The sequence below is a fragment of the Pelophylax lessonae genome, assembly GCF_965119305.1.
Source record: "Pelophylax lessonae genome assembly, chromosome: 12".
Lineage (NCBI taxonomy): Eukaryota > Metazoa > Chordata > Amphibia > Anura > Ranidae > Pelophylax > Pelophylax lessonae.
In genome coordinates this window covers 91,844,484-91,868,769 of record NC_138779.1, presented here as the reverse complement: position 1 = coordinate 91,868,769, position 24,286 = coordinate 91,844,484, and the positions used below count along the sequence as shown (strand labels likewise).

At 46.3% G+C, this 24,286-nt stretch overlaps 1 protein-coding gene across 1 annotated transcript in view; it reads right to left on the bottom strand.

Annotated features, from left to right (window-relative positions):
* Positions 1 to 24,286, bottom strand: part of SDF4 (stromal cell derived factor 4) — a 133,365-nt gene that overhangs the window by 5,706 nt on the left and 103,373 nt on the right. Inside the window, exon 6 of the mRNA XM_082274059.1 lies at positions 18,919 to 19,094. Within this exon, the coding sequence (XP_082130185.1) occupies positions 18,919 to 19,094 (176 nt within the window). The remainder of the gene's footprint in view (positions 1 to 18,918; positions 19,095 to 24,286) is intronic.

Here is a 24,286-nt window from a genome sequence, read left to right as displayed (position 1 = left end):
CTCTATGGAAGAGTGGCAAGAAGAAAGCCATTTCTTAAAGATATCCATAAAAAGTGTCGTTTGAAGTTTGCTACAAGCCACCTGGGAGACACACCAAACATGTGGAAGAAGGTGCTCTGGTCAGATGAAACCAAAATCTAACTTTTTGGCAACAATGCAAAACGTTATGTTTGGCGTAAAAGCAACACAGCTGATCACCCTGAACACACCATCCCCACGGTCAAACATGGTGGTGGCAGCATCATGGTTTGGGCCTGCTTTTCTTCAGCAGGGAGAGGGAAGATGGTTAAAATTGATGGGAGGAAGGATGGAGCCAAATACAGGACCATTCTGGAAGAAAACCTGGAGTTTTCTTTTCTGCAAAAGACCTGAGACTGGGACGGAGATTTGTCTTCCAACAAGACAATGATCCAAAACAAAGCAAAATCTACAATGGAATGGTTCACAAATAAACATATCCAGGTGTTAGAATGGCCAAGTCAAAGTCCAGACCTGAATCCAATCAAGAATCTGTGGAAAGAACTGAAAACTGCTGTTCACAAACGCTCTCCATCCAACCTCACTGAGCTCGAGCTGTTTTGCAAGGAGGAATGGGCAAAAATTTCAGTCTCTCGATGTGCAAAACTGATAAAGACATACCCAAAGCGACTTACAGCTGTAATCGCAGCAAAAGGTGGCGCTACAAAGTATTAACTTAAGGGGGCTGAATAATTTTGCACGCCCAATTTTTCAGTTTTTTATTTGTTAAAAAAGTTTGAAATATCCAATAAATTTCGTTCCACTTCATGATTGTGTCCCACTTGTTGATTCTTCACAAAAAAATTACAGTTTTATATCTTTATGTTTGAAGCCTGAAATACGGCAAAAGGTCGAAAAGTTCAAGGGGGCCGAATACTTTCGCAAAGCACTGTATATATATATATATATATATATATAAAATGTTTGGGGGTTCAAAGTAATTTACTAGCAAAAAATACTGATTTTAACATGTAAGCAACAAGTGTCAGAAAAAAGCTTAGTCTCTAACTTATGATACATTGTAAAACATGTTCGTCATCTCCCAGCACTGAGAAATGTTGATAAACTTTTGCCTGAGGCTTTTTTTTTTTCTTTGATAGCTTTGAGTGAGCAGAGAAAGGCTCTGCACTGTATGAATCGTGGAAATGCCAAATTAAGATCGCAATTTTTTAATGAATACTTGTGCAGCTCTAATGTGGAATAGGTTTGAACTGCTCACTCGCCCCCCCCTTTTTTTTTCTTCATTTAAGTTGTCACGGTGCCTCCCTGCAATCACTGTTATTTTTTAGCAGACACTCACATTGTTGTATGCAATATGTCCTGTGAAATCACTCATGCCCTTTGCTCCGATTTATTTTCTGGAAACATCACTCCTGTCTCCTGATCCACTGTGGGAGCTAATAAAGCTAAAAAATGTCTTATCAAAGTGACCCACTGTCGGCTGACATCACAGAGCTGGTCCAGGCTGGGAAAAGATCGTGACCATATGGTCAGGATCCACCCAGTCACCTGGCTCAGCCTCTTAGTGAGCTGCTGAGAGCCTGAGCCAGCTGTTTCCGTTCCTTACACAGCCCAGCGCGGTGGGGGGCAGAACAGATAGTTACCAGCTCTCTGCTCACAAACATCGGAGAACTGAGTGATCAGCTGCATTTGATCCCTCAGTTCTCAGTCTTAGAGCTGGCAGAGGACCGATGCGGTATCAGACCGATGCTACATCCACTTAGGTAAGTATTATTCTTATAAAAAAAATCCCAAACTTCTCTTTTAGGAAGAGGGTTTTAGAGAGGGCTTAGTGGTCTTTGCTAGCCTTATGCTGAAAGGAAGGCCTGAACTTAGGCTTTGATGTTGGAGCTTGGGTAGAGTGTGGAGGTGCTTTGCATATAGGAGGAGCCAAGAGCACCTTGAAGAGAAAGGTTTTATTATAATTCCTTTAGAAAGTAAAATTTTCCACATGTGATTTCTTTACCCGCCTCCCGCCCGCCATATAGAAAAATGACGGCGGGCGGGATGCTCTCTTGTTCTAGGGGGACGTCAGATGATGTTGCCCAGTTTAGCTGAGCCTGCAGGGGAGCGCATTGAGGCGATTGCGCTGTGTCCCTGGGACATGGCATGACCCTTATCTCAGTGAAAAGCCGATGACGTGGCTCTCTACCTATGTGATCAGCTATATCCAATCACAGCTGATCCCATGAAGTGCCGGCAATTTTCTCTCCTCGCCTCACACTGACAGAGTGTGAGGAAAGCGGATTAGTGGCATCTCCTCACAGGGGAGACTGTACAGATATTCAGGGCACTGATCATCAGTGCCGCCCCAACACTGATGCCAGTCTGTGCCCATCTGCGAAGCCAGTCAGTGTCCATCAGTGAGGCTCATCTGCGCCTGTCAGTGAGGCTCATCTGTGCCCATCAGTGATGCAAGTCAGTGCCGCCCCATCAGTAAAGAAGAAAAATGACTTATTTGAATTTTTTTTATTTTTTTAGCAAAAAATTAAAAACCCAGCGGTGATTAAATATCACCAAAACAAAGTTCTATTTGTAGTAAAAAAATGTTTGGGTACAGTGTTGTATGACCGCACAATTGTCATTTAAAGTGTGACAGAGTTAAAAGGTAAAAATTGTCCTGGGCAGGAAGGGGGTAAAAGTGCCCTGTAGGCAAGTGGTTAATGAATAAGTCAAGTGCCTTACCAAGCAGCTGTCTTCCTTAGAAGGGCATACATGCGAGTCTCCCCTGGGCAGGCTCTGCTGTCCAAGCTTTTAGACAACAAATTTTGCACATATGAAATGAGATAAGAGCCATTCTGGACATTTGTCTTATAACACGTTCCAGGGGATCTACAAAGAAATTTTTGGGTGAATGTGTCCCTACACCATTTTATTTTCAATTTTGGCGTGGGTCCGAAAGGGGGGGGGGGGTTTGCTACTCCGCACCGTTTTCTTTTTTTTCACAAGTCGCACCCAACTCACAGCTATATTATCATGCAGGAGCAACTTGCATGCGACTTTTGAGGGCTCACATTGAGGTCTAGGGACCTCAAGTCGCATGAAAGTTGGACCAAAGTAGTTCGGGAGATTTTCAAAATTTTTAGCATGATGTGGGAAGCTCCCTCTTCAATATAGTGACAGTGTGGGGGAGGAGAAATCTTCTGCAACTTCCTCAAACAATCCTTTATGTACTCTTCATTTTCCCTCTGATTCAGCGACATCTATGTCCAGACTATCAGGATCCAACTTCAGTTGAGAAATGGAGTATAAGAGAGATAGGGTTTCTAATCTCCAATCAAAAATAAATGAAGGCCATAATCCTCCATACGAATTGTGACACGGATGCAGAGAATTCCGCTTTCATCAAACAGCCTACTTGCAGTGTGCCTGAGATAGAGTAAGAATCAGATGCCGAGGCCATTGTTAAAACCAGTTCCTGCTCCTGGGCAAGGGATGCAGCATCACTCTAAGGTTGAGTGTTGTGCAAACCTTTGGCAGAATGAATGTTTGCCTGCTTCTTAGAATTTGCCCCCTTTTACCTGGTCTTTGGCATAGTCACAAGTGAGGGTATTTCCTCATGGGGTACTCAAGGAGTAGAGTGTGGAAGATGGGGTAAGCATGTCCAGTAAGAGTATGTGGTAACCTAGGTGTAGACCCCCCTGTAGCAAAATTATCCTGGTGGGAGGAAGGGTTCGAGTACCTTGAAAGGGTTCTAGGCGAAAGTGGTGTTAAAGTATTCGAGCAGTGGTATGATATAAAAGAAATAAGCATATTCCTGTTCTCAGATCCTAATTGCTTATGCATATATAATCAATTAGGTGCTAAAGGGGTATGACCATGTTAAGTACTAAAAATTCTTAATAAACCCTATGCGCACTGCTCTGCAGTCCTTCTAGCAAACTGCACAAAAACAGGGATTTTTTGCTTACATATAGTACATTGCAACACATGTTTAAGCTGGCCAACTGCATCAAAGTGATCCCTCTCTGGCCAGTCCCCATTCTGCTCTGCAAAATGCAAATGCTCCAGTGGATATAGTGCCAATATGTCTTAGGAAGGGGGGGGGGGGGGGGAGCATAAAAATGGGATCTTTGACTTACCGTAAAATCCATTTCTCTGATGTTCATTGATGGACACAGCTCCTGATTCTTCATAACCATTGTGTTATACTTAGGGATGCACCGAAATGAAAATTTTGGGCCGAAACCGAAACCGAAAATGCAGGATGCCCTTGGCCGAAAACCGAAACCGAAACCGAAAATGACTTTTTCCCCAAAAAAAATTTGAAATGGATAGAACAGGGACATAAACCAAAAACAGGCAGCGACGTACACCTACACCTGTCGCTGCCACCCTGTCACAGTATATGTACTGTGATGGGTTGGCAAGAGGTTAATTTAATTACCAATGGTATTTGTATTATGAGGCATGAGGGGTTAATGTATTGTCACTGCTGGTCACTCATCTATTAGTGACTGACCAGTGGCAGGTAATTAACCCCTTTGTGCTGCATTAGTGCAACCAGTGTTAATTAACACTGACACTGGTTGCACTAATGCAGCACAAAAGGGGTTAATTAACTGCCACTGGTCAGTCACTAATAGATGAGTGACCAGCAGTGACAATACATTAACCCCTCATGCCTCATAATACTAATAGCATTGGTAAGCTGCCTCAGCTCCCCTCCCCCCTCCCCCACTGCCTCAGCGTCCTCCTCCTCGGGTGTCCTCTCCTGCATTCAAAAGTCCCGCCTCTGGCCGGCGGCACCGCCTCTCAATGATGTCCCTACTACTCTGTGCATTATGAATGGACATACTAGGCGGGGGGCGGGGCGAGCGGCCGCTATAGAGAGAACTATTGTGATCCTTCACTGTCAGCTCCTCACGTCTATGTATGAATGAGAACTGAACTGAGCTGAGCTGACACCGGGCGGGGGGGCGGGCGGAGCGGCCGCTATTAGCTGCGACTATGTGAGAGTTTCACTTCCCTGACAGGCACGTATCTCCGCTGACAAGGAAGAGAAGCTCTCACATAGTCACAGCTAATAGCGGCCGCTCCGCCCGCCCCCCCGCCCGGTGTCAGCTCAGTTCAGTTCTCATTCATACATAGACGTGAGGAGCTGACAGTGAAGGATCACAATAGTTCTCTCTATAGCGGCCGCTCGCCCCGCCCCCCGCCTAGTATGTCCATTCATAATGCACAGAGTAGTAGGGACATTATTAAGAGGCGGACGGCCGGCCAGAGGCGGGACTTTTGAAACCTGCCCTGCGCTGCGCTGCGCCCTCCTCCTTCCCCACGGCGGCCATTTTTATTTTCGGCACTGTTAACCCATTATCGGCCGAAATGAGAGAGGCTCATTTTCGGCCGATAATTTCGGTGGCCGAAATTTCGGTGCATCCCTAGTTATACTGCCCCCCTACCGGAGTAGGACACTAGGCAGGAAAAAGCTTGACTATGCCTATGGGTAGTCCCAGGGGGTATATACCCACTCTAAGCTATAGGCACTCAGTTTTGTTACAAGCAGTGTCAGAAGAAAGCCAGCTCCACAGAGGGGTGGCTGCGGTGTCTGTCAATGAACATCAGAGAAATGGATTTTACGCTAAGTCAAAAATCCCATTTTCTCTTTCGTTCATTGCCTGACACAGCTCCTGATTCTTCTCAACCATTGGGACGTCCCAAAGCAGTGTTAAACGTGAGGGGTGGGAAAACACCAGAAAAACATTCCCAAGGCTAACCATAGCCAACCAGGTAACATAGCTCAACCATAAACAACTGGAGCTCACCTGAAAAACAATACACCCTCAAAGAGGACCAGATCCTCTAAACAGCAGCCAATAAAAGCATCCAACACAACCACTTTACAAAAAACTTTTTAAAAGTGTGCACTGACGACCAGGTGGCGGCTATGCAAAACCTGTGTTACTGACGCTTGAAGACAGGAGGCCCAGGAGACACTAAGCGCCTTAGTAGAGTGCACCTAAATAGGGAAAGGAGGAACCTGAACCCCATGATGCAATAGATCTGAACCACTGTCTGTCTAATCCATTTGGAAATGGTCGCAGAAGAAGCGGACAACCCATTGTGAGGTCCGTCCATGAGCGCAAATAGAGAGTCTGACTTCCTAAAAGACTACGTAGCTGCCAGGTACACCCTTTTTGCCCGGACCACATCCAAGACATGCAAGGCAATTTCCTTCAGATGTTAAGGCCTAGGAAACAGAGAACACAATGTCCTCATTCAAATGACCACCTTGGAAGGAATGACAGACAGAGGCAAAGCACCACCTTATCCATGGGAAGCACCATAAGGTGAACACAGGATAACGCCATCAGTGCAGACACTCTACATGCAGAGATGATAGCCACCAAAGAAGGCTACCTTCTTGGGCAATGTAAGCAGGGAAACCTCTCAAATATTTTCAAAGAGAAGCTTCAGTAGAGCTGAAAGCACCACATTAAGATTCCAGGGTGGCAACCGAGCCCACACTGAAGAAACCAAATGTCGGACACCCTGAAGAAAAAGGTATGCACCACGGAGTATGTGGCCAAAGGTCCCTAAAAAAAAAAACAAAAAAACGCCAAAACCCAATACCTGGCCCTTGATTGTACTCCAGGCCAATTTTTGTTCAACCACGCGTTGAAGGAAGATTAGGATCCGATCCACCGAGAAGGAGCGAGGATGAACCCCCAAGTGACTTGCACTTTGCAATGTATGTCTTCCACGTACGATGGTTGATCTTCCAAGAGGCAGATTTCCAACAGCGTAGGAATCACAGATTCAAACAAACCTCTACCCTTTAGCACCTGGCGTTCAACAACCAAGTCTTTAAAGCCAGCGACTGTAAGGCAGGATGGCAGATTGGTCCTAGGGACAGCAGATCCTCCCTGAGAGGAAGTCCCCAAGGAGCATTGGCGACCGGTGAGATCAGTCTGGAGCCACTAGCATGACCAAAATCCCTTCTGCCTGAATCCTGCACAGGAGTCGTGGCAGAAGTTTGAAAGGGCTGAAACAAATCAGTCAGCCCACCTTAGAATGCTGGCTACTTACCGAGAAGCCAGGACACCTCTTGCGCCCCCTTAGTGATTGACATAGACCACGGCCGTGGCATTGTCCGAATGAATTCGTACTGGGCACCCTTGAAGACGATTGTTCAATGAGCCAGACAAAGTCTGATCGCTCGGAGTTCCAGTACACTAATCGGCAATCTGGGCTCTGCATGGCCTAGTAGGCTGCAGAGCGCAGCCTTAATTTTCAAGGGCGCCTGTCCGTCAGGAGGCGAGTCCCAGCAGAGCTGACCACCAAGGGGCAGCAGAGGGGTAGGCGGATGCCCAAACGGGAGGCAGTGGCTTCAGCCATTCTCACAGGGGCTGCCTCAAATAGGTTGCGACAAGTAGGCCGCAAAGCCGTGGCCTAAAATATTTTACCTGATCCGGTCGCGTGAGGTGTGAACCTGCGGATAGTAAAAACATTTGCTCCCCCAACCCAACGACCAGAGATCCCAGCTAGGAAATAGGTCCTTACTCTGGACTAGGCAGAATAAAAACGTAGTGCCTATAGCTGAGAGTGGGTGTGTATACCCCCTGAGACTGCCCATAGGCATAGTTAAGCTTTGTTCTGCCTAGTGTCTTACTCCTGTAGGGGGTATAATAATCCAATGGTTAAGAAGAATCAGGAGCTGTCTCCATCAATGAACATAAGAATCAGGAGCGGTGTCCATCAATGAACAAAAAAGAAATGCATTCTACAAAATGTGGTGGAGGATTCAAGGCTGCAATTGAGCTTAGCCAGTTCAGCTCTCGCATCTCCACAGCCCCAAAAGACCAGAGCAAGGTTTTCATATCCTGTCGATTTAGAACCAGAACCTATTAATTCAGCAATGACTTCTAAGTTTTTCTTTGAGCAAACCAATCTTTTTGCGATATTGTCTTGAAAAAAGATTTTATTTAAATGTGCAATTTTTAGACAAAAAATGGATTTTTGTAAAATCTTAGCGTAAAATCCTTTTCTCTTAAGCTCATTGACAGACGCAGTCCTCTTGATTAATATCAAATTGGGTTATACTGCCCTCTACAGGAGTAGGACACTAGGCAGAAGGAAAACATTCTGGCCACACCTTAGGGGCAGTCCCAGAGGGTATTATCCTCTCTCTCTCTGCTACAGGAAGTCAGTTATGTCACAAAGCAGTGTTAGAGAATTTAACCCAACCCAACTCAAAAGTAGAGGGGCGGGTACTGCGTCTGTCAATGAGCTTAAGAGAAAAGGATTTTACGGTAAGATTTTACAAAAATCCATTTTTCTCTGTCGCTCATTGACAGACGCAGTCCTCTTGATTAATATCAAATTGGGACATCCCAAAGCAGTGCCACAAATGAGGGGTGGGATAACAGAAATCAAAATTTAAATCCAGAAGGCCCAACCGGTGCCGACTAGAAGTCTTAAAGGCTCAAACCAAAAGGATGAGACTCAACTGAAAACCCAACAGAAAAAAACCCTTGAGGTAGACCAACGGTCTCCTCAAATTGCGGCCTGCAAAACCTTGCGGCCAAAAGAGGCATCCGCCGATGCCAACACATCAACTTTATAAAATTTTGTAAAGGTATGAACCGACGACCAGGTAGCCGCCTTGCAAACCTGGACCACTGACGCCTGATGGCGGAAGGCCCAGGAAGCACTAAGCGCCCGAGTGGAGTGCGCCTTAACAGGGAACGGAGGATTCCGACCCTTAAAAGAATAAGCCTGTACCACCGTCTGTCTGATGCATCTGGAGATAGTCACGGCAGATGCAGGCAACCCCTTTTTGGGGCCATCCGTGATCACAAAAAGTGAATCCGTCTTACGAAACGAGTCCGTAGTTTTCAAGTATATCCTGATTGCCCGAACCACATCCAAGGAATGCAACGCAAACTCCCGAGGATGACTGGGCTTAGGACACAGGGAAGGTAATACAATATCCTCATTCAGATGAAACTCTGAAACCACTTTAGGAAGGAAGGATGGATTCGGACGAAGAACCACCTTATCCCTATGAACCACCAGATATGGGGAACGACAGGATAATGCGGCCAGTTCTGACACCCTGCGTGCAGAAGTGATGGCCACCAAGAAGGCCACCTTCTGGGATAACGTAAGCAAGGGAATCTCCCTAATACTTTCAGAGGGAGGTTTTTGAAGAACCGACAACACCAAATTAAGATCCCAGGGCGGTAAGGGCGCGCGCACTGGCGGAGCCAGGTGCCGCACCCCCTGGAAGAAATTCCGCACCAAGGAATGAGTAGCCAAAGGCTTCTGAAAGAAGATTGCTAACGCTGAAACCTGACCCTTGTTAGTGCTCAAGGACAGTTTCTGCTCAACCCCCTGTTGCAGAAAAGCCAAGATTCGGGTCACCGAATAGGCACATGGAGGAAGTCCAAGGGATTCACACCACGCAATATAAGACTTCCATGTGCGATGATAGACTTTTCTGGAAGTCGCTTTCCTTGCTTTAATTAAAGTAGGAATAACTGAAGTTGACAATCCCTTGTCCTTCAGCGCCTGAGTCTCAATAGCCAGGCCGTTAAAGCCAGCGATTGTAAAGCAGGATGGAAGATCGGTCCCTAAGACCGCAGATCCTCCCTGAGAGGAAGTCTCCAAGGAGCGTCCGCGACCAGCCTCACCAAGTCGGCGTACCAGGCTCGACGAGGTCAGTCCGGAGCTACCAGGATAACTGGAATTCCCTCCACCTCTATCCTGCGAAGAAGTTTCGGCAGTAACTTGAGAGGATGGAAGGCATACAGTAGCTGATACTGCCCCCAGGGGGCGACCAGCGCGTCTGCTGCGTCCGCTAGAGGATCGCGGGCGCGAGCTACAAACCTCCGCACCTTCCTGTTGAGCCGTGATGGCAACAGATCCACATCCGGGGTGCCCCAATGAAGGCACAGCTGGTGAAATACCTCTGGATGAAGAGACCATTCCCCTTGATCCAGAATCTGACGGCTGAGATAATCTGCCTGCCAATTTTTCACCCGCGGAATGACTACCGCGGAGAGAGCCGGAACAACCGTTCCGCCCAACGAAGAATGCTGGCCACCTCGATGGCCGCCAGGACACTCTTGGTGCCCCCTTGGTGATTGACATAAGCCACGGCCGTGGCATTGTCCGACTGGATCCAAACAGGGCTGCCCTGGAGCTGCTCGGTCCAGTAAATCAGACAAAGTCTGATCGCTCTCAGTTCCAATACATTCATCGGTAACCTGGATTCTTTCGGAAGAAATGACTTCCCCTGGCTGAGCATCGGAGAACGAAGCCACCAGACCAGAGACTCCCTGGTCCGCTCGCTCAACCGGATCCGATTGTACAGAGAATCGGGATTCCAATTCCATTTGAAAAGAATCTCCTTTTGGAGAATTCGGGTATGAGACTGGGCATACGGTACTGCCTCTAAGAAGGCCACCATCAATCCCAGGATCCTCATGCAAGTCCGAAGGGAAGGCCAGTTGACAGACAGCAACATCCGAATCGTTCACTGAATCTTCCGGAGCTTCTCCGTAAGGAGACACACCCTTGCCAAGGATGTCTCCAAAGTTAGGCCCAGATAGTTCAATCTCCTGATGGGAACTAGGAATGATCTTTGGGAAAAGTGAAGAAAACGCTGATGTCCTGCGAAGATGGGGATCTGAAATTAGGCATCCTTGCTGTCTATGGACGCCAGGAAATCCCCCTGATGCAGGGAGGCCACCCCTGTTCAGATGGACTCCATTTTGAATTCTTGTACCCGGACAAAATGATTGAGTGCTCTTAAGTCCAGAATTGGACGCACCTTGCCCTCCTTTCTGGGTATTGTGAATAGGTTCGAATAGAACCCCTGAAAACGTTCTGCTCAAGGAACGGGAACTACCACTCCTTGTTGCATCAAGTCCATTACTGCCCCCCGCAAAGCTTTTAAGCGATCCGGGGATAGTCGAATGTTGGAAGGGAAGAATCGCACCGGTAGAAGTGATCGAAACTCGATCTTGTATCCCGACCATAAGACCTCGCGAACCCCTTTGTCCGGGATTCTGGAAAGCCATGGATCCGGAAACCGGTGAAGACGTCCCCCAACCCCAGAGATGGGTGGGGGCGCACCTTCAGGCTGTATTGGTCTTATCTTCAGGTTTGGCTGAGCCGGACTATTGTTTACCCGACCAGCGCCCTTTGAAACCCCCTGAAGGGGCTTTGAAGGGCTTCGCCTTATCGCCCGCCCCAGCGGGACGAACAAACTTTTTATGAGCGGAAAAGGAAGGTCCTCGCCTATTACGAGGTCCTTTACCCTTAGCAGTCTGTGGCAAAAAAGTGCTCTTGCCCCCAGTGAGATCCTTTATAATCTCATCCAAGGTGGCCCCAAACAGGCGATCCCCTTGAAAAGGGAGATTAGCCAAAGCTTTTTTGGAACCTTGATCCGCCGACCAGCACTTTAACCACAACACGCGTCTGATGACCACTGCTGAAACCGATGCACGCCCTAACTAGGGAGTGGCGTCCAGGGCGGCGTCACAGATGAACTGTAGTCCTTGTATAATCTGCTCCATCAAATCAGATGCTGCCGGGGGGATACTTCTCCCCTTTAAGTCACGGCGTAACAATTTGGTCCATTCGGTCAATGTTTGTGAAACTAAACCAATGGCAACCACTGGCCTAAAGGCTGACCCTATCAGGGAAAAAAATGGAGCGGGATTCCGCTTCCACCTTACGATCCACCGGATCCCTAAAGGACGGTGCGTCCTCCAACGGGATAACAGTGGCTTTATTTAGTCTGGAAATCGGCGAGTCCACCAATGGTGGTACCGTCCATTTTTTAAGGAGGGATTCCTCAAACGGATAGCGCCTAGCAATGCGTTTGGAAATAGCAGGGGTTCGTTTCGGACAACCCCATTCTTCTTTAATTAGATTACCAAAACATTTGGGCAAGGGAAAAACCTTCGCCATTTTGGTAGGCTTGCTAGTACCAAAAGGAATTTCAGTGTCAGCTACCTCTGCCGGTGTGTAACCTCAAGACCTAAGGTTTCCCGGACAGACACATCTAGTGCGTCCACCAACGCTTCTTCTTCTTGTGCTATGGCGGAGGCAGAAACGTCCTCCTCACTGTCTGAGGAGACCGTACCCGAGACAGCAGCCCCAGAAGAGGGACCTGCAGCTGCAGTGACAAGCTCAGAATCCGTATCTGAAGTGTCAGATGAAATAGGGGTAGGCGGGGGTCGCTTTCTTGCCCCCCGTCCCTTTCAGGCCACCTCCACCCGGGATACCAAAGACTCCAAAACTGCTGATAATGCATCAATCATAAGTGGGGCACTGGAGGGTCCTGCGGCCACCTCGAGGGGATCAGGTGGGGATACATGTGTGGCAGGGTCCATGATTAATCCAAGACACTTGCCAGCAAAAAAAAAAATTGCAAAGAAAAAAACTTCTTTTTTTTTCTTTTTTGTAATCCCCCAGCGCAACAGCGCCCCTCAGGGTTACCTGCTTCGGACCCACAGAGAGAGAGAGAGAGAGAGAGAGAGAGAGAGAGAGAGAGAGAGAGAGAGAGAGACCCCAAGGGCTCACCACCTGATGCACAGAAGCTTCTACCAAACTGCTCTCAGCGCTGTCTCTTACAGACAGGAAGTCCTTTGGATCGTTTTCCCGGGTAAAGGAGGCGGCTCCGCCCCTTTACACGCCTTCCGGCGCTTCCCCTGCTACTCCTCAAGATAGCTGGTCATCTCCAAGATGGCCGCCCCCATGCTGGAGACACGAGGCTGCGCCAAAATGGCGACCTGCGGGAGGATGGCGGCGGCCCCTGTGGAAAGATGGTAGCGGCCTGCTACACCGTGCGGCCTGCGGAAGGCAGGCATCGGCCTGTGCGGCCTGCGGGAGGATGGCGGTGGCGGATGGCGGTAGTCCAGGCAACTGCAACTCTTACATGGCCATCCTAAACAGTAATGCCAGCCACTGACTTCAGTCATGTGACTTCCGATAGTCAGCTCCCAAACCAAGCCTCCTGGTTCTTATTCACCAAATCACACTCAAGAGGGAGATCTGTGACACATGCTATAGGATAGAGGAGGGACCCAGGATCAAAAAGGGTCCGACCATCCACAGGGGGCCCGTGTCTATTCCCAAAACCCGACAGGGGAGAGGGGGAACATACTACTTACCATACCGGAACCGGCGGGCACCCCCTCCTAACAGAACCCCTCTCCACCGAAGTGGGGGGGCTGTTGACCAATACGGACGCCGCGACTCAGTTTCCAACTGGTCGTCGGCGTCCCGGCGAGACGTTTAACTCGCAGGGTCAGTCCCCGTCCAGTGGGACTATGTCGCGGCCGACCCAGCGCGGAGCTAGGGCCTGCACACGCTCGTAGGCTGACTGGGGTGACCACTGGATCTTAACATCCAGCCCGTCGCCCAGCTCCAGCATAATTGCTTGAAGATCTCACAGGAACAACTGGAGAAAAAAGCTGCCTAAAAAAAAATTTCCTAAAAAAATATCTTGCCAGGACCAAAGATCCCAGCAAGGAACTTAGGTCCTTACTCCTGACTAGACAGAAAAAAACTGACATCCTGTAGCAGAGAGAGAGAGAGAGAGAGAGAGAGGATATACCCTCTGGGACTGCCCCTAAGGTGTGGCCAGAACGTTTTCCTTCTGCCTAGTGTCCTACTCCTGTAGAGGGCAGTATAACCCAATTTGATATTAATCAAGAGGACTGCGTCTGTCAATGAGCGACAGAGAAATCTTTGTTAAAAAGACAACAAAAATGTACTTTTCTATAATGACCAGTGTTGGTTTTAAAGAGGCAGTGGAAAAGAAAGGCAGGCAGAGGACAAATGACTAGTCACCAGTATTGCCTGTGGTCTTCCCTACAGCTACTCTTTCCCCCAATAGCTGACTTACTGTGCGTTATTCTGAACTGAATGGAGGCAGCCATCTTGATAGAAGCAAGGTTTTGCTTCCTCACATAAGAGCCTCCAGCAAGGAGGACAGTGGGCAGCACAGTAGTATCACCACCACATCTCCCAGGATCTGCAGTCAAAGAGAGAGGAGAGGAGTGCCTTCAATCTCAAACTGCAAATATCCAGCTATGGGGCTGTTGGTACAGGAGTGCCTTGGCACATTCATATACCAATTTTCAGCATTCCAGACAAAAAGGCATCTTTTTCGGAGTGCTGCTAGGGCAAAACTAACATTTCTAGTTTTTCCTTATAAAAAAGCAAAGCTTTGCTTACTAAGTTCAGGTCCACCTTAAACCAACCAGTGTGACAGTAGAAATGTAATTCTATAATTTATACGGTTTAGGACGACACCAAAATAACAATTCAAGTACAAAGCATTGTGAAGTTGGAAGGAGTGAATTGGGGTTGATTAAGGACAAGGGAATTAAATGGGAATACATTAACCACTTACCGCCCGCCCGCCGTCATATGACGGCGGGACGGTGCGGCTATTATCCTGGGCGGACGTCATATGACGTGACCCAGGAAATGCACGGCAGGCGCGCGATCGCGGGCGCGCCGCCGTGCACTGCCGGTGTCGGGGTGTCCCCGGGACACCCCCCGTCACCGGCAGGGGGGAAACAGCCACTGGGCGTGGCTGTTTCCCACGTGATCGGCTGTGTTCCAATGACACAGCCGATCACAATGGAGGCGGCCGGGAGATGACCGCACATGCGCGATCGGGAGCGCGCAGCGCGGTCATGTCGGTGGCACTGTGTTCCGTAGGAACTCAGCTGTCACCGGCAGTAGTAAACAGTCACTGACAGTGACTGTTTACTATGTGATCGGCTGTGAATCCATTCACAGCCGATCATAAAATGTAAACAAAGAGCAGTAACTCAGTGTTACTAGCTCTTCTCTCCTCATACAGTTTCCAGTGTGAGGGGAGAAGAGCTAGAAATAGTGAGTTACTGCTCTGTACCCCTGTAAAAAGTAAAATCACACAAATAAAGGTCCCCCCACACAGTCCTCAGCCCCCCCCAATGTCACCTGTCACCCAACAGTCACCTCATCAGTGCCCAGAAATTGACACCCATAACGTTCACATGTGAGCGCAGCGATGGCGGGCAGAATCACCGCGATTCTGCCCGCAATCCAGAAATCATTGCAAATTGCGGGACGCCTGTGCGTTGCCCGTGATTTGCAATAGCACCCCAAACGCTGTGCAATGTTGCCGCCATTTCCGCCTGCCGAATCGCGGTAACATCGCGCAAACAACGCATGACGCCCAAAAAAGGTACAAGAGCTTCTTTGGGGCGTCATGCGTTGTTTGCGTGATGTTACCGCGATTCGGCAGGCGGAAATCGCAGCAACATCGCACAGCGTTTGGGGTGCTATTGCAAATCACGGGCAACGCACAGGCGCCCCGCAATTTGCAATGATTTCTGGATCACGGGCGGAATCGCAGTGATTCTGCCCGCGATCGCTACGCTCACATGTGAACATAGCCTAAAGTTCACCGGTCACCAGAGACTGCCATCAGTACCGCCGTGCACCATTGCCCGTCACCTGTCACCCATCAGTGACCATCGCCTGTCACCTGTCACCCCATCAATCACCGTCACCTGTCACCCTCATCAGTCATTGTCACCTGTCACCCCATCAGTCATCGTCATCTGTCACCCTATCAATCATCGTCACTTGACACCCCATCAGTGATCGTCACTTGTCACCCCATCAATCATCGTCACCTGTCACCCCGTCAGTGATTGTCATCTGTCACCCCATCAATCATCGTCACTTGTCACCTCATCAATCATCGTCACCTGTCACCTCATCAGTCATCATCACCTGTCACCCCATCAGTCATCGTCACCTGTCACCCCATAAGTCATCGTCACCTGTCACCCCATCAGTCATTGTCACCTGTCACCCCATCAGTCATCGTCACCTGTCACCCCATCAGTCATCGTCACCTGCTTGCCATATGCATGCAATCACTTACTGACCGCCTAACGACTATATGCGTCGGCCATTAAAAGCTAAATACTGGGGTTATGGCAGCAGATAGCCCCCATAACCCCGGTATTTTTTGAAACGGCGGGCGGTCGGCTTTCAGATAAGGGTGGTCCCAGTGGCGGATTCGCCGCGGAATTACCCTTACGGTGCAGGGGAAGAGGTGCCCCCCCCCCCCCCCTCCTGCCGCGTCCCAGACGTTTTCCCAGCTTACCGGACCCGCCGGCAGCGGGGAAAACTATCCGGTCCCGGATCCTCAGAGACAGGAAGTCGAGTGAGGGCAAGATGGCCCTCACTCAACTCTATGGTCTTGGAGGACCGGAGCTACGTCAAAAGACGTTGCCTAGCAACCGGTTTAAAGGGCCGCTTTTTTTTTTGCTTTTTTTTTTTTCCTCTTTCAACAATTTTTTTTTTTCTTTTCTTTTTTAGTGTAGTTGTGAGGTGTGAGGTCTTTTTGACCCCAGATCTCACAATAAAGAGGACCTGTCATGCCTATTTCTATTACAAGGGATGTTTACATTCCTTGTAATAGGAATAAAAATGATCAAAACATTTTTTTTTTTAAACTGTGTAAAAATAAAAAAATAATAAATAAAATAAATAGGAAAAAAAAAAAAAAAAAAATTTAAAGCGCCCTGTCCCCGTTAGCTCGCGCGCAGAAGCAAACGCATACGCAAGTCCCGCCCACATATGTAAACGGTGTTCAAACCATACATGTGAGGTATCGCCGCGATCGTTAGAGCGAGAGCAATAATTTGAGCCCTAGACCTCCTCTGTAACTCTAAGCTAGTAACCTGCAGAAATTTTTAAAATGTTGCCTATGGGGATTTTTAAGTACCAATGTTTGGCGCCATTCTGTGAGCATGCGCAATTTTGAAGCATGACATGTTGGGTATCTAATTACTCGGCGTAACATTATCTTTCACATTATGGAAAAAAATTGTGCTAAATTTACTGTTTTCTTATTTTTTAATTCAAAAAAGTGAATTTTTTTCAAAAAAATCGCATCTGGAAGACTGCTGCGCAAATATGGTGTGATAAAAAATATTGCAACGATCTCCATTTTATTCTCTAGGGTCTCTGCTAAAAAAAAATATATAATGTTTGGGGGTTCCAAGTAATTTTCTAGCAAAAAAAATGATTTTAGCTTGTAAACACCAAGTGTCAAAAATAGGCCCAGTCTTAAAGTGGATAAATGGACAACTTTGTGTAAAGCGCTACTTGGATGTTAGGCCTATGTGTGTGGCCAGGCTGTGAAAAAGTGTTACACATGTGGTATCGCCATACTCAGGAGGAATAGCAGAATGTATTTTGGGGTGCAATTTTTGCTATGTACATGCTATGTGTTAGAAATATTGCATAAATGGACAGCTTTGTGTAAAAAAAAATGTGTTTTCATTTTCTTTCCACATTTTCCAAAAACTTGTGGAAAAAAATGACATATTCAAAAGACTCATTATGCCTCAAAAATTATACGTTGGGCTGTTTGCTTTCCAAAATGGGGTCATTTTATGGGGGTTTCCATTGTCCTGGTGCTCCAGGGCCTTCAAAAGTGCGATAGGTTGTCAGGAAATTATATGTGTAATTTTGCTCCTAGAATGCCGGACGGGGCTACTTGAATGTTAGGCCTCTGTATGTGGCCAGGCTGTGAAAAAGTCTCACACATGTGGTATCGCCATACTCAGGAGGAGTAGTAGAATGTGTTTTGGGGTGTAGTTGCAAGTATACATGTGCTGTGTGAGAGAAATAACCTGTTAATATGGCAATTTGTAAAAAAAAAAAAAAAAAAAAAAATCTTCATTTTGCAAAGAGTTGTGGGAAAAAATGACAACTTCAAAAAACTCACCATGCCCCTTATTAAATACCTTGGAATGTCTACTTTCCAAAAAGGGGTCATTTGGGGGGTATTTGTACTTTCCTGACTTTTTAGTGTCTCAAGAAATGAGATAGGCCTTCAGTACATCAGGTGTGATCAAGTGTGATCAATTTTCAATGATTCGCACCATAGCTTGTGGACTCTATAACTTTCACAAAGACCAAATAATATACACTTATTTGGGTTATTTTTACCAAAGATAAGTAGCAGTATAAATTTTGGCCAAAATTTGTGAAGAAAAATGACTAATTTGCAAAATTTTATGACAGAAAAAAAGAAAAATGCGTTTTTTCACGATATTTTCAGTCTTTTTTTATTTATAGCACAAAAAATAAAAAACCCAGTATTGATCAAATACCATCAAAAGAAAGCTCTATTTGTGTGAAAAAAAGGACACAATTTTTGTATGGGTACAGTGTTGCATGACTGAGTAATTCTCAGTCAAAGTGTGAGAGCGCTGAAAGCTGAAAATCGGTCTGGGCAGGAAGGGGGTGAAAGTGCACTGTAGGCAAGTGGTTAAACAAAAATAAAATGTCCACAGACCACCTCTTTGATGTGCACATGTCAAACAGATTAAATGCAATGAATCAATGTTCCAAACACCGCTTAGAAGCTCTCTCTGCAACGCAGTGGCTGCTTTTACAAAGAATTCGTAAAGCTTCAGTTTTTTTAAAGTATTTAAAAAAAAAAAAACTTCCTTTCGGGTCAGGGATGTTAAATACAGATCTTTATGGGAGTGCTGAGCGCCCCAAACTGATAGCAGGCTTTAGCGAGCTTTTAAAAAGTAGTAGTGCTGAAATTTACTAAGGCCTGCTGGCAGCTTGTTTTAAGTGACAGTACTCCCAATATGATCCGTATACAATCCGCAAACTGGATCTTAAGTTTGCTTTAAAGACTTAATGAAAGCTGCTTGAAGCTTTATGAAGGATTTTCATACTTGCTGCACACACTGCTGTTCTAAAAGCTGAACTACAAGGCCTAAAATAAGTAACTGCTAGTGTAGGAATATATGCAGCACAGGTAATAAGAAATGTCATGGAGATATACACTGGCCACAGCTGTAGTAACATGGACATTCATTTTCTAGCACAACTGTAATCACTGACCTCCAGCTCCTCTATGGTGACAATGTGATCATGGTTGGTATCAATCACGTCTTCAAACTCCTTCTTTCTGTCCTGCACCCAATCGTCATCGATATCTTGGGCCTGCTGGTTCTCAACTGTGCCCACAGGTAGAGAAATGAACTCTGAGAGGGTCAGCTTCTTATCGCCATCCTGATCTGAATGGAAGATAAATAATTGTACATTATTATGCCAACGAGTACATAAATTACGTCACTCGTTACCAACCAACATGAAATGATTTCCAGACCTTAACTTCAGGAATATAAAATACAAAAATTAGAAAACATTTTTCATTCACTTGTCAATTTTATTTTTAAATGTTTAGATTTTTTTTTTTTATACACTCTTTAGGGCCATTACTCAATCAGTTCAAGGTGTGCGAAGTCTGGGGCCTCATTCACAAGGAATTATTTGGTCCAATGGCAAGAATCCATGTATTCCTGCAGCAGAAATCACAGGTGGTTGAGGCCAGCTGCAGCTGGGAAACCAGTACAAAAGCAATGACAGGCTGACAGTAGCCATAGCTTTCTGTTGCTGTTTGCATGTAACCACACAGCCAGCAACTACCTGCGGGTAGGGAGAGCTTGTCAGTGTGCACCCATGTTTAACATTTAGGCATGTTTTAAAGAGACTGCCACTGCTGACCTCTTCCTCCAGAAGATGCTAGTGGACTGGCTGTTATGCTGACCCTCTGGCTTGAATGCATTCTAAATCACTGACCTGGAACAAGTATACTGATCATAAAAATGTATAAAAAAATAAAATAAAAAAAGCATTAAAGTCAAAAGGATCAGTATGACAGCCAAAGACACTAGTCGTTTCAAGAAGAGAGGCCAGCAGTAGCAGCTTCTGTGACTGGTATTAAAGATTCTTTTACTATGGGGTGAAAGGAAGCATGTGGGAACTGCACATGTGGTTGTCAGCAGGTGGAAGCCACACATTTGTATTTCTTGTAATTTTTTACTACATTCTGTTTCAACAATATATGTGATGAAACCTAAAATGTTACAGTCTACTAATTAGGAAAGAGTGAGAAATGACAGATATTTACATAACACGTTAGTACAGCTGTGCACAGTGTGGTTAAAGACTTCAGAAAGATGACTCATCAGAACTGCACAGAACGTACGTTGGGGGTTCACTATTGAAAAAATAATTTAAAATTGCACAGTAATAAGTATCATGCTACTGTATATTTCTTACTATGGTCCAATCACTAAAGAATGACTAAAGCATCGTACACACTAGTTTATTTTTCGTTCAAGGAAAAAAAAAAAAAATGGGATTTTTGACTTAACATAAAATCCATTTCACTGATGTTCATTGACGGACACAGCGCTTCATGTTAATGACCATAGGGTTATACTGCCCCCTACAGGAGTAAGACACTAGGCAGAGAAAAAAAGCTTGAGCATGTCTATGGGGCAGTCCCTGGGGGGTATACTCCAACTTCCTGCTATTGGTATTCAGTTTTGTAACAAGCAGTGTCAGAAGGAAAAAACCCAACTCCAAAGAGTTGTGTCCATCAATGGACATCAGAGAAATGGATTTTACGGTAAGTCTAAAATCCCATTTTCTCTTTTGCTCATTGATGGACACAGCTCTTCATCTTCACGACTGTAGGGATGTCCCAAAGCAGTGTCAAACATGAGGGGTGGGAACAGCAGAAAACAAACTTCTCCAAGGCTAAACATAGCAAACCAGGTAAGTTGGAGCTCAACTTAACTGGAGCTCACCTTAAAAAAACACCCTCAAAGGAGGACAAGTTCTCTAAACAGCAGCATGAAAAACTTTACGAACGAAAGAAGCAGATGCCAACGAATCCACTTTATAAAACTTTGTGAATGTGTGCACAGATGACCAGGTGGCCACCTTGCAAACCTGCACCACTGACGCCTGATGACAGAAGGCCCAGGAGGCACAAAGCGCCCGAGTAGAGTGCCCCCTGACAGGGAAAGGAGGAACCTGACCCTTAATAGTATAAGCCTGAACCAATCTATCTGATCCATCTCACAATGGTCATAGCAGAAGCAGCCAGCCCTTTGCGAGGTCCATCCGTGGGGATAAATAGTAAGTCGGACTTCCTAAATGACTTCGTAGCTGCCAGGCACACCCTTACTGCCTGAACCACATCCAGAGAATGCAAATCAACTTCCTTAGGATGCTTAGGCTTGGGACACAGGGAGGGCAACACAATGTCTTCATTCAGATGAAAATCAGAGACAACCTTTGGACGGAATGGTGGACATGGCCAAAGAACCACCTTATCCCTGTGAACCACTAGATAAGAACGAGAAGACAGCACTGCCAGTTCAGACACCCTGCATGCAGAAGTAACAGCCACTAAAAGGGACACCTTCTTGGACAACGTAAGCAGGGGAATCTCCCGAATATTTTCAAAGGGGGGTTTCTGGAGAACTGACAACACCAAATTGAGGTCCCACGGTGGAATTGGAGACTGCACCGGGGAAACCAAGTGTCTCACTCCCTGGAGAAAAGTACGCACCAAGGAGTGTGTGGCCAACGGACATTAAAAGAAAACCACCATGGCCAAGACCTGGCCCTTGATGGTACTCAAGGCCAGATGCTGCTCAACTCTTTGCTGGAGGAAAGCCAAGATCCGAGTCACCGAAAAGGAGCAGGGGTGAACCCTTAGGGATTCACACCATGTAATGCAAGTCTTCCAAGTACGATAGTAAATCTTCCTAGAAGTAGATTTTCTAGCTTTCAAAAGCGTAGGAATCACCAATTCAGACAACCCTCTATCCTTCAGCACCTGCCTTTCAACAGCCAAGTCGTCAAAGCCAGAGACTGTAAAGCAGGACGGAAAATCTGTCCTTGGGACAGCAGATCTTCCCTGAAAGGAAGTCTCCAAGGAGTATCGACGACCAGCCGTACCAGATCATCGTACCAAGACCAGGGGAGGCCAGTCTAGATCCACTAGGATGAACAGAATCAGTAAATCAGACGATACTGACTCCAGGGAGCCAATAAGGCATTGGCTAGAGGATCCGGAGACTGTGCCACAAACCTCTGTACTTTCCTGTTGAGGTGAGAGGCCAAAAAGATCCACCTCGGGAGTCCCCCACCGGAGACACAACTGATGGAACACCTCTGGATGAAGTGACCATTGTCCCTTGTCCAATGCCTGTCGACTTAAAGAGGAAGTAAACCCTCCTCTACAACTTGTACCTATAGGTAAGCCTATGATAAGGCTTACCTATAGGTTGTGTAAATATCTCCTAAACATGTACCGTTTAGGAGATATTTACCTTACATGCAGCCAGTGACGTCAATGGTGCATGCGCTCTGAAGGAACGGCCACTCGTGCTGTTCCTTCAGAGTCCCGTGCCGTGACTGTCTGCTCTCACGCGTGCGCGGGAGTGACGTAACCGCGGCTCCGGCCAATCAGATGGCCGGATGCCGCGATCCCAGAAGACGGGCGACTGGACATGTCGCCCATCATAGAGGTGAGTGAGCGGCACGGCGGGGGCTCGTTCTAAGGTAAGTATTGCATAATGAGCTAGTATGCGATGCATACTAGCTCATTATGTCTTTCTCTTGCAGGGTGAAAAAAAAAGAAAAAAAAAAATTTGAGTTTACAACCTCTTTAATAGTCCGCCTGCCAATATTCCACTCCTGGAATGTTCACAGCAGAGAGGGCTGGAACAGATCGTTCTGCCCACCTTAGAATGCCGGTTTACTTTCAGAGCCACCAGGACACTTTGTGCCCCCTTGGTGATTGACATAAGCCACGGCCATTGCGCTAATCAGTGCCTACAGGTGCAGCACAAATCAAAACATAAATAGCATGGACAAAAAAGTCCCATAAATGTGATGTTCTACAGTTGCTGATGCCACCATCCACCACCTCGACGAGCGATTAGATACCGCCACCAATGGATGAAATACACCCTTACCAGATATTAATGACCCCTCATTACAAAAGGTCCTCAGTTACTTAGAATCCAAACCAGGCCTGGGCTTTTAAGGCATCCACATAGGTCCTCTGAAAGGGCTTCACACTCTCCTCAATTCCATACCATGGGATTACCCAAAACATATAAAACTCGACATAGTGCAATATTGTACATTTGAATAAAATATAGTAATTCACTTACTTCAAAAATTAATAAAAACGGCTAAAATCATGCATATCAGCCACGCACGCACAATAACCTGTCCTTCCGGGACTAATGGTATCAATGAGGTCAGCGCACAGCTCCACCCTACGCATTTCATCATACGTTGAGTCACTGCTAGTTATACTACATACAGAGAACCACGCCTCGTTCTGAGCCTCGGATGGCTCTAAAACCCATAATACCTCTTTAGTGGCCCCTAGTGGGCAAATAGCAAATTTAACTAAAAAAAAAAAACAGTCAATAAAAAAAGGGGGGGGGATGAAATCTATAGTGTCACTCCAAGACTTAAAAAGCCATCACCATAAGACTAACCTAATCATAGCATATGTCTAAACACCATGATTTAAATCTAGATAAATTGTACTTACCCCAAATAATATCTTTCCAAAATGCTAATATTAAATGGACCTCCAATTGAGGCCAGCCAAGGCTCAAAACAGAGTTCACAAGATTTTAAATGCATTGACACCAACATCCACATTTAGGCCATGAGGGACATAAGACTTCAACCTATATATCCAGGCCCTCTCAGATTTAGAAGTCTCCCTAACTAAAGAACTACCTCTTCAATGGGGTCTGTATTTATCTATACCTAAAAATAAGGGATTAGTGGGGTCCCTGTTGTGTGCCACAGCATAATGTTTAGATGCCGAGTGGCAACTGAACCCTTTTCTCATATTCAAAATGTGTTCATTCAACCTTACTTGTAGAGCCCTCTTTATTCTGCCCACATATTGCAGTGCACAAGGGCACTGCAACAAATAGACGACTCCTACGTTGGAGCATGTAATAAAAGGGCTCTATCTGTAAGGTATGGGAAGTGCTCGTTGAAGTAAAACAACCAATACTTCTACTTTTACAATTAATAGTACACACCTAAAATGGATTAACATTAGTCCCTAGCTATCAGCACTGTCTAAGCAGGCTCTGAAGGCACATACTTACCTTAAGCGGTGGTTTCAGTCTTTTATTTATTGGCTTCTGGTAAGAAGTACCTGCATGTGTATGTAACACGCACACTGGTGAATACTTCCATACTTTCACGGTTTAAGGAATTACACTCATATTTGTGAGTGCATCTTTTCTTCCTACTTTCTTCATATTGGTTTTTGGTTTTACGCTATGGCGTTTATATTTTTTATTCCATGAACTTATGATGCACCTCGGTTCCCTGGGAGACATCATTGCAAGCAATTGAGAGG